This window comes from Solanum lycopersicum, chromosome 1 (assembly GCF_036512215.1).
Source record: "Solanum lycopersicum chromosome 1, SLM_r2.1".
Taxonomy (NCBI): Eukaryota; Viridiplantae; Streptophyta; class Magnoliopsida; order Solanales; family Solanaceae; genus Solanum; species Solanum lycopersicum.
Window position 1 is genome coordinate 89,701,043 of NC_090800.1, and position 10,244 is coordinate 89,711,286.

A 10,244-nucleotide genomic window follows, 5' to 3' on the forward strand; every position below is an offset into this window, starting at 1 on the left:
TTGTAATATTAAAATGCTTTGAATCAAGATTAGAATATCTTCTTTATAGGCAAATGGTTTTCTTTAGAGATTTTTCTGTACTTGCAGCTCTTATTTAATTGCGTTTAGCGCTAATGTGCTGCATAACAGCTGGTATACTTGATTTCACCTTCTTGCACGGCTGTGTCAATTTTATGGTGTGTTATATCCATTTGAATGTTGGGAAGTTGTGAACAAGTGAGAAATATGGTTTCTTGCTTATCCTGTCAGGCACTGGAAAGTCACAATTTCTGAAGTTTGCTGCTAAATTGAGCAATAGATCTGTCATTACGACTGGGTTGGGAAGCACTAGTGCTGGATTGACTGTTACCGCAGTAAAAGATGGAGGTAGATTGTTCCCTTTTTTGTTACTTGCTAATATCTGTAGTGTTGAAGTTTGAAGCTGTCCCTATCTATTTGCTTTGGTCATATTTATGTGGGGAACTGTCTGTGTTTCTGTCGCAACAACTCACACAGAGGCAGAGTTAAGGGCCCTCTCACACACAGACCTGTGCAAGCTTCCACAATAATGTGGTTGAGTTCTTTAAACTTGTTTGTTTTTCACATGGAAAAGGAGGGTGAAAGTTCGTTCCTCCTTCCTATAGAATTTTCTTGAGACGTGCAAGAAATAAACACAAGTGTTACGAATCTTGCTTTTATTAGAACTGAAATTCTAACACTGCAAGTAGGCTCCCAAGGGTTTGGAACAGTGGTCAATGAAGTGGGTTGGTTTCATGAAGGCTTAGGTTCAAATCTCAAATGATTTAAAATGTATAATAGTCTTGCTGATGTGACCCTGCTTCTGAGATTAGTACTAGTGCCCTACTAACATTATTTAAATAATATGTTTAAATGAAGGAGGCGTGGGATACTCAATACTGTTGTACCTCTTACATACAGAAACAATATGAGGGGACAATTTATCTGAGTGCCTCCCAATCATGTTCTTGATACTCTTTTGGCCTAAATGTAAAGTTTTTTGATCATCATTTGTAAAGACAAGCTATATTTTCAGGAGAGTGGATGTTAGAAGCTGGTGCCCTTGTATTAGCAGATGGTGGTCTCTGTTGCATTGATGAGTTTGACAGGTATAGCTGCATCATTGAAGTATTATGTTGATTTGTTCAGTTTCTCCTTGTTTTGATAAAACTGGTGCGGTGTAAAGTACAGTCTGCACCTAAGTTAGGGTTATATGAGGTTGTTGATTCAAATGATTAACAATTATTTTCGGTGGCAAAATAGCCAATAATGTTATCATAGACATTCATTTGATGACTCGTCAAGGTTTGTTTGGCAGCATGAGAGGGCACGACAGAGCAACCATCCATGAGGCAATGGAGCAGCAGACTATAAGTGTTGCAAAGGTATATCATTCTTTGAAGACATAATACATCAAGATGCCCTTTAACTTGAATTCATTTCACATTTATGCCCTCCAACTTTGGAAGTGCACAAATACACTTAAACTTGTATAAAATTGAACAAATATACATACACGTACCAGGTGACATCCTACATGGCAATTTGTATCCTACGTGGTTTCCTACATGTATTATGCCACATAGGACTCATGTGTCAAGTTGTTCAGTTTTATACAAGTGTAAGTGTATTTGTGCACATCTAAAAGTTGGAGGACATAAATGTGAAATGAAGCAAAGTTAAATGGCACATTTATGTATTATGCCTTCTTTGAAAAATCTTAGCTTTTTTTTGGTAAAGTCAATACATGCATGATTGGCAAGGTCTTGATTTCTTGATGTTTTCAAAATTCTTTTCCTGCCATATTCTTTTCCCCGCAATACCTTCTGTTCTTAATTAAATAAATCCTTTGTGATCCTTGATGACATGGCTAATCTGTAGGCTGGTCTTGTGACAACTCTCAGTACAAGGACAATTGTTTTTGGAGCAACTAACCCCAAGGGGCATTATGATCCTGAGCAGCGTATCTTTGCTTTTGATGTCCTATTTCTTTTATTCTTTTGCCTTTCATCTTCTTGCAAGCTAGAATCTCCATCAGGCATCTTAAATGCTTTGCTGCGCATCGCAATTTTCTTAACTCAAACTAGCTTTATCTGTTAATACGACACTCTCTGGCCCGCTGCTGAGCAGATTTGACATAGTCCTAGTTCTCTTAGACACCAAAAACCCAGACTGGGATGCTGTTGTTTCTTCACACATTCTTGCTGAGGTGATGAATCTAAAATAATGTGAATACATTACCATTTTTCCATCAAGGTTAAATTAGCTGGATGAAAATTCTTACATGTGATTGACAGGCAGAAACCAAGAACCACAATTATGAAGAGAATCTAGGGACTATCTGGCCAATTTCAATGCTCAGAAGGTAAAGTACTTCCTGACAACCATCTGGATTCTGATATACATGATATGTACTCATCTGCAAATAATTGTATACGTATCTACTACTCCACAGATAGAGAACGCCACTTCGGCTAAACTGCTAACTGCTTCTATATATAAATACTCGATAAGATAAATTCCTAAATATGAATATTGGCATTGTTCATGAACAGTAAGGGATTACACGTGCATTTGCACATTAATAACGGTGAAACTGAACAAGATGGGATAAGTCCTTAAATATGATTATCGACATTGATACCTTTTAAACCAGTAGTATTAGTTTAGTCCCCCTCCTTTTCCAATTTGGATGATTCGCTAATCTATGGTTAATCTTTTCCATTTGTAGAAGACTAGAAGCTGGTATGCAAGACTTTAGTTTCAAAAAGCAACATGCAAAGAACTTTCTCTCTTTTTACGCTTCTTAATTCCGCAAAGCTTTTTTTTAGCTTGATAACTCTTTTTGTTGTTGATCGAGTAACATATTTTCATTTATAAACATGGCCAAAAATCTGGCAGTGTACTCTAGTTTGATAATTTTTATTTACAAGCTTGGGAGATAGGTGGTTTAGGAAATGACCTTTTTTATGAATTTTCATAAAAGCACTTATAAATAGGTCTCCAATTGATATGCATGTATGAGTAAACAAAAAAGTAATTTTGGAGCCAAAATAGAAAGTTCGAATTCATATTCTTAGCCTTTCTATTAGCACTGATGTTTTGAGTATCTGAATTTTCAAAAAGACTTTCATGTTATGTGAGAGTGATTAGACAGTGGGCTTTGGTTGCAAGTTAGATAATCAGTTCAATCATAATACTTCCTTGGGCTCCTGAACAGCTGTATCCTGTAAGTTGCGGAAAAGCTGGATGGTGAGCTCAACTTGTAAAGGAAGTCCACATGACACTAGGAAAAAGATCTAATTCTAGTTCCATTTGTGTCATACCATTTTGTTACCGTGTTAACTCCAACACAAGAAAATCTTCAGCAGCAATTACTTCATAACATTCTGTTGAGGGGATGGCAGTGTGATGTCTTCTGATCACATCTTGTAGGTACATCCAATTTGTGAAGAGATGCTTTAGACCAGTCCTCACAAAGGAGGCAGAAAAGGTTATCTCAAGCTATTACCAACTGCAAAGAAGATCTGCGACTCAAAATGCAGGTCCATTAAACATCATCATTGTTACTAAATGTTCTAATTGTTCCATGGCTATGCACTTAACAACTGTGAATATCTACAGCAAGAACAACTGTGCGCATGCTGGAGAGTCTGATAAGACTTGCCCAGGGTGAATTATTGTCTCTAGCTTTTTCCTGGCTTGGCCCTAGCTCTATTAGTCACTGATTCTAAAGAAACCAATATGGCAATATTACAGCACATGCAAGATTGATGTTTAGAAATGAGGTCACGAGATTGGATGCCATCACTGCCATCTTATGCATTGAGTCATCCATGACTACCTCGGCTATAGTGGATAGCATGGGGAACGCATTGCACTCCAATTTTGCAGAAAATCCTGACCAAGAATGTATCCTAATGGCATCTTATTTATTTGCATGCATATGAATTGTGATGCAGAAACCTATGAAATTGAGTTCGTCTAACAAAATTGTATTTATTGCTATGTGAGTTTATTCAGTTGCTAATAGAAAAGTAGCTGAAATATATTTTTATGTTCAGAATCTAGTAAATTTAGTGCCTCTGAACTATGTCACAACATCCAAGCTACACAGAACATATGTAAACTTGTTTTCTTGTTGTTAATTTGTGTATTAAGTTACCCTTGTTCCATAATCTGCCTGATGGTATTTCAGTTAATCTATTTCTAAGCTACTTGTTTAGTCATGTCTATTTTGCATATCATGTGTTATTCTTGACAAGCATAGATGCCAAACAAGAAAGACTGATCCTTGAGAGGCTGCATCTCCTAGACGAATTCGCTCAAGTAATCGGTACTGGAGGATCAATATGCTGATGAAGTTCAATCTTTATTCTAATAACAGGTAAATAGAATGACTGCTAAATCTCTCTCTCTCTCTCATGATGCAGAAGAAAAAATAGAAACAAGGACTAAGAGGCTATTTAACGAAATATACAAAATCATTTTCTATACCTTCTCTCCTATTTCTGTGTCTTCCACACTACCCACGTGAGTGCTAATTGAATAATCCCTAATGACCTTTGTCTTGTCTTCGTTTGCTAAAGGTGGACAGTTCTTCTTCACGTTGTGTGGCATCACTCTTTGTAGCCAAACGATCAAAAGATTTTCCATCCACGTTTTGCCGAACTCTTGTACATAAAACACTTACCGACATATGTAGTCATCCTTTTCCACGAGATTTCAGTTGTCAATTGCTTCTCATGGCTGCCAATCAAGTTGAGAAACTCACTTTTCTTCCTATCTGCTTAAGCCTTGGTGAGAGAGTTACCCAATACTTGCGATGGTGAGAGGTTGCATGTGTCTGGTGAAATAGCCAAGGCACGCACAAGCTGGCTCAGGCACCATCACAGAAAAAAACACTTCTCTGGGAATTCAGTTTGGTAAATATTGAATAGTAGATGTTTTGTGTGAGGACTCGTCAGATTCAATTCATTGCAATTTTACTAGGTGATTTTTTCCATGTTTGAGTATGGTGAGGTGCCTTAGTTTCAGGAGATTATTGTGCTACCAGGGATCTTTGATTGCTGGCAAGAGACGAAGATTTGGGTATCTATTCCTTTATGTATTGATTGGATTGTGGACAGTTTGGTAAGGAAGAAATGGGAGGTGTTTTGTAGATGAAAGGAGCTTATCTTCATGGTTAGTATAGATGCGTCCAGAACTTGTACTATTGGAAAAAAGGTACACTCTGCTGATTTGATAAGACTTTGTAGCTTCTATAAGATTGTAATGTATGACAAGTCCATTTCGTTTAAAAAAATGTCAGATTCCACTAGGAATTTCTGCTTGCACCAAACCTAATGGGATCGTCATCTGCTTGTAGCAATGTTTTAATGTTAATAGATGTGAGTCTCAATGCATTACCCCACACTACCTAAGCCCCAAAAAACTTGCCTTGAAAGAAGTAAACTCTTCCTATTTTTTCAAAATATCCTTCCTCAGGCCATCTATCTGCTACATATGGTAGTGCGTTGCATATATATCCTCAGCTAGACGGGCTCTGCTTGTTAATGTTCATGTGATTAGCTATTCTTGTATAAACGACATTTTTCTGTCCTCAAGATCATTGGAGTAACAAATTTCGGTGTGATAATTTTGTACTTCACTTTCCTCTGTCATCCTCAACGTCTTCCATAGTGAAAGTGTTGAAGAAAGAAAGATTAACTGCAGAAGCCATCTAAGCTTTAAACTCAAAACTGCAAAGGTGAAATAGTCCAAAATGTAGCAGACAGCAAAAAAAAAAAAATACATTCTTTTTTTCATCCGCGTGTTTTAAAGAATATTACAATGGGGAAATGCTGACACTAATATAGAGATTGTACTTCAATAACATCGAGGTCGTTGCTAAAATGCCACAACACGTATAAATGGGGAAAAATGTACTTGCAGAATCAGTATAGACCCAAGAATTTCCACCAAAATGTTCCAACGACTCCCCATATAATAGCATTGACGATTGCCATTACAAATCCCATTTTGAAGACATCCGGGAGATCTACATAACCAGCTGCCATCACAAGAAACAAAACAATAATCATATATCTACCAATTAATTCCAATATTTACTTTTATCAGCAAACAGAAAATGAAGAATAAAAAACTTTCATCTGTGGTCAAGCAGAATTAGTTAAAGAGAGCTACATACCTCCAAAATAGACAGCAGCTTGACCACTGCTATAATGTGTCAAAGCACCAAATAGATTAGTGTTGTAAGCTAAAGCCAGGGCTGCCAATACACCAGGCACTCCAGATGCCAAATGCATAGCAAGGAATGCAGAGTATAACGCTCCCACATGGCCTGTTTGACTTGCAAATAAGTAGTGGATACAGAAGTATGATGCTTGAAGAACACCAAATGCAGCTGGCCAGCTCAACGATAAAGCCTGTAGGGATTTTGCTACACAACTAGACATCCAACCAACAATGCCAAGGTTTGTCAACTGGCTAGCCATGCCAACTAGGACTGCAAACCAAGCCAAAGTATCCCATGCTGATTTTTCACTTAAACAGTCATCCCAGTCAAGCACTCCCAACAGCAAGAGGATTGATAAGCCGAGCATTGCAGCAACAACACTCGCAATACCAAGAGCATCACTGAGAACAACATAGAAGTTTCAGAAATTAAACACATTAGGACTCTCAACTGCCTCTCTGCGGCCTCACTCTTTTTGTCTAGAAATGCATTACTTTATACCCTGTAATAATTTGCTATTGCCCGAAATTAACATCATAGAGAGGCAATGCACAACATTTAAAAGTTCTAAATAGAAATTATAGGTATCAACATCAGTTGTGAAACGATACCTACCCGAAAACCCACAGAGACACTGCAAGAAGCATTGTGCCAATCATCACCCATTCATTTTTTGTAACAGGACCCATAAGTTGCAGTTTTTTAGCTGCCATAGCGGGGGCTTCTGGTGTATCTTTGGTTTCAGGAGGATAAAGCTTGTACAAGATGAAAGGAGTAGCCAAAAGAGAAATAAATGCAGGCAAACTAGCAGCCTTGAACCAAGACACCCATGGGTTTGCAATTACTACCCCAAGTTCCTCAGCTAGTTTGAGGCAGAGTAGATTTTGAGCTGCAGCCGTTAGGAAAAGAGCACTAGAATTACCTGCACACTGTCATGCACCATGAAAAAGCGATCTGTGAGTGGATGGACATCTAAAGAGATGTCACAATAACGCAAACTACTACATCTTCGAGAAACTTTATCGTTGCATTAATATAGCATTCACATGTACCAGACCAAAATATTTAACTAGGTTGCTAAAACAACCAAACAACAGAAGGAGGGAGGAGGGCATAACTGATTATATTCTTCTGCTAAAAATGAGATGCTTGGAGAAAAAGATCTGTACTGTACACAAAGATCTGTACTGTACAAATTTCACTGAATATAAAATAAAATAAAAATCTTAAAGAAACATGGAGTGCAGACACTAAAGCATTGACGCATGTGATTTTGATGAAGCACTTTAACATCCGATTGCTAAATGAGATTGGCACAGTACATGAAATGTCTCGGTCAGACTTATGCTCAACTATTAGATCGGGTACCTACTACCTCCCACCATCACAAGTACTGATAACTTTGCGCACTAATGCTTAGGCATATGAGAAGAGTTCATAGTGTTTTTGTCTCTATGAGGGTTTGAACCTGAGACCTCACGGTTCTTCTCCACTTCATTGCCACTAGGTCATACCCTTGGGTGCTAAGCACATAACTACTTTATTAGACTTATAAGTTATAAAATGAACAATTTCATAACAATATATGCTTATTCAACAGAAGGAAACTGCTCATCTAAACTAGCAGGACTGGACCTTATATGCAATACTAACCCCATATATGCAATGTGTTCTTGAAAGAGACAGATGCACAACAAGAAAATAAAGTAATACTTAATAATCAAATGCATAATGTCTTCAGTTGCAAATTCAAGATAAATACCAAAGTCTTCAGGCAAAGATCACTCAAACATAAACTCACAGCTATCTTAGAATCAGTAATTGCAAATTTCCTCATGGTTAGCAAAACTCTTTCTTGAGAAGTGAGAACAATGACTCTCTCAACAAATGAGACACATCTCAATCCAGCACAGCTGCTTACAAATTTATCTATTCGATAATAGATTGAAATTATACAAACTTACATTGTAAAAATAACAATTACCCTATCAATAGAACCTAATAGTTTAACCTATTTTAGCATGCCAATAGCCTTATTTTTCAGGTAGAAAACTCAAAGCACCTTAGACAACTCCTACTTGGCTTTTATAACCTGATAGCTCAAAGACTATTTTCGCCATTGGTGTATTTAAATTGAATTCTTCCATAATTAAGATCATTAGGTACCAATTCATGTATATACATTTTACATTTCATTAAAGCCATCTAATTATGTGACACACCACACATGTATAGCAGGCAAAAGCAAAGGCATACCTGAAATTGAGATTGGATCAAGTAAGAGCCTAGCTTTCTGGAGGAGGGATCACCAGGCTTACTTCCAGCTGAAAGTGAGAGAGACTTAATAATAGGCAAAAATACTCCACCAGCTCTTGCAGTAGTGCTGGGCATTGCAGGTGCTATCAAAGCCTCACTCAGGGCCAATCCATATGACAAACCAAGAGTACTCTTCCCCAACCACTTAACAAAGTACGTGGCAATTCGATCTCCTAAGCCAGTCTTGACAAATCCACGGGCGAAAAAGAAAGAAATCACAATTAACCAGATGACTTCATTCGTGAAGGCACTAAAGGCGCTTGAAAAGGTTAGAGTCTTGGTCAAAACTGAGGTTGTAAGTCCAAGAAAAGCCCATGCACCTACTGGCAATGGGCTGAGGACCAAACCAGCGATTGTTGAGAGGAAAATGGAGAGCAATTGCCATGCTTGAGGAGAAACTTCAGGTGGTCTTGGAACCAAGAATCGGACTATAAGACCAATTGAAACAGAAATAATCAAAGGAATGAGCTTCGCACCCTGGGTTTTGGGCTTTACATCTACAATTACCACCTTATCTGATTCAGGGGATGAAGAAGCAGTGATGGGTTTAGGAGACGGTGGATTTCTTGAAGTGGGTTTTGAAAGGGGATTAAAAAGGAAAGGTTTGGGATGAAAAAGATTGAATCTTGGACCAGTAAGATTGAATCTTGAACCGGAATTAGATGATCGAAGGGAGGAAACTTGACGGAGAGCAGCGGTAGGAATGGCGAAGGAACGTGATCGCAGATGGTGATAGGAGAGACGAGAGAAAGATGTGGTGGCGGCTGCGGCGGCAGAGGTGGCTGAAGATGGAGAGTGAAGTGCCAATCTCTCCATTTTTTTTTTCTCCGGCAAAGAGTGAAGTGAAAAGAGAAAAGAGATGAAATGTGAAAAGGGTGAGGGAGGGACCTTTGGGGTGGCGGAAACTACAATGGCCACATAATAGATCGTTTGAGAGGGTAAGGGCCACACTAAATAAAGTAAAATAAAATAACAAGAGAAAAAGCTTCAACAATACTCGTACAAGATTGGTGAAGTCACCCTTGTAATGTTCATTCCAATGCTTATGGTAACTCCAAGGTGGTAGGTTTTTCAAATGTATGTGTTGCGTCTTTCAAATTAAAAAAAAGAGATAGATTGTAGACTAGTATTTTGTGATACCATTTTCTAATATATTTATAACGCTGCAATCACTTGTATGCGCTCAATAAATCACGGCCTCTCTTCTCAGTTATAAAATTTGATAACCTTTGAATATACGTATTCCAAATTTATGTACTCTTTCTTCAAAAGGAAAATGAAATGTCATGCTAATTGATCAAGTTTGTCCTGTCTCTAACATTGAGGAACATATAAGAACAAGAATATGTGAATTAGACTAATATAGAAGGGATGAGGAAATCAGATTTATCAGAATAGAGTCTATAGATGAGAGATGGAATATTAAACATCACATTAAGCAGTGCGATTATTAATAAAATTCTGTAACATCTTGTTAGGCCCAACTTTTTTAATTGAATGCTCTCATTCTCCCCTTCTAATTCATAGTGTCTACAAAATCAAACTTGGAATTATTGATTGGGATGATATATTATCATGTGATATGGAAGTGAGTATTGGGCTTAATTATTGGCCTTTCGTTTGCCCCAAATACCAAAGAGGACCAAATGGCCACCAACTATGTTTGGCCTTTCAACTTGTTTATGCTTGGATA

At 37.7% G+C, this 10,244-nt stretch overlaps 2 protein-coding genes and 1 long non-coding RNA gene across 4 annotated transcripts in view; 1 reads left to right on the plus strand and 2 right to left on the minus strand.

Moving 5' to 3' along the window:
* The window catches only part of LOC101267855 (probable DNA helicase MCM9), a 12,258-nt gene extending 6,937 nt beyond the window's left edge, over nt 1–5,321 (plus strand). For both annotated transcript variants that reach the window (XM_004231307.5, XM_069289618.1), the window contains 11 exons: nt 250–366; nt 1,034–1,106; nt 1,316–1,382; nt 1,879–1,960; nt 2,085–2,206; nt 2,295–2,362; nt 3,433–3,542; nt 3,622–3,669; nt 3,757–3,909; nt 4,268–4,384; nt 4,587–5,321. In XM_004231307.5, the coding sequence (XP_004231355.2) occupies nt 250–366; nt 1,034–1,106; nt 1,316–1,382; nt 1,879–1,960; nt 2,085–2,206; nt 2,295–2,362; nt 3,433–3,542; nt 3,622–3,669; nt 3,757–3,909; nt 4,268–4,356 (929 nt within the window). In that variant the 3' untranslated portion in view covers nt 4,357–4,384; nt 4,587–5,321. The remainder of the gene's footprint in view (nt 1–249; nt 367–1,033; nt 1,107–1,315; nt 1,383–1,878; nt 1,961–2,084; nt 2,207–2,294; nt 2,363–3,432; nt 3,543–3,621; nt 3,670–3,756; nt 3,910–4,267; nt 4,385–4,586) is intronic.
* Nucleotides 3,052–3,449, minus strand: LOC112940258 (uncharacterized). Its single transcript, XR_003244216.2, has 2 exons — nt 3,324–3,449; nt 3,052–3,224 (listed from the first exon to the last, which is right to left on the minus strand). It is a non-coding gene; the product is annotated as an uncharacterized lncRNA (long non-coding RNA).
* A 443-nt stretch (nt 5,322–5,764) lies between the features above and the next one.
* LOC101245502 (dicarboxylate transporter 2.1, chloroplastic-like) lies at nt 5,765–9,732 on the minus strand. The gene is made up of 4 exons (XM_010316823.4): nt 8,492–9,732; nt 6,851–7,164; nt 6,188–6,636; nt 5,765–6,049 (listed from the first exon to the last, which is right to left on the minus strand). Exons 1-4 carry the CDS (start codon nt 9,365–9,367, stop codon nt 5,934–5,936), a joined length of 1,755 nt encoding a protein of 584 aa, XP_010315125.1. The 5' UTR covers nt 9,368–9,732; the 3' UTR covers nt 5,765–5,933.
* Nucleotides 9,733–10,244: the final 512 nt, after the last annotated feature.

Excerpts from the sequence above, each read along its gene's own strand:
- LOC101245502 (XM_010316823.4), bottom strand. The coding sequence starts at position 9,367 with ATGGAGAGATTGGCACTTCACTCTCCATCTTCAGCCACCTCTGCCGCC. Across the intron at positions 7,165-8,491 it reads TGATCCAATCTCAATTTCAG|TGTGCAGGTAATTCTAGTGC; the intron begins GTATGCCTTTGC and ends GGTGCATGACAG. Across the intron at positions 6,050-6,187 it reads AGCTGCTGTCTATTTTGGAG|CTGGTTATGTAGATCTCCCG; the intron begins GTATGTAGCTCT and ends TTGTGATGGCAG.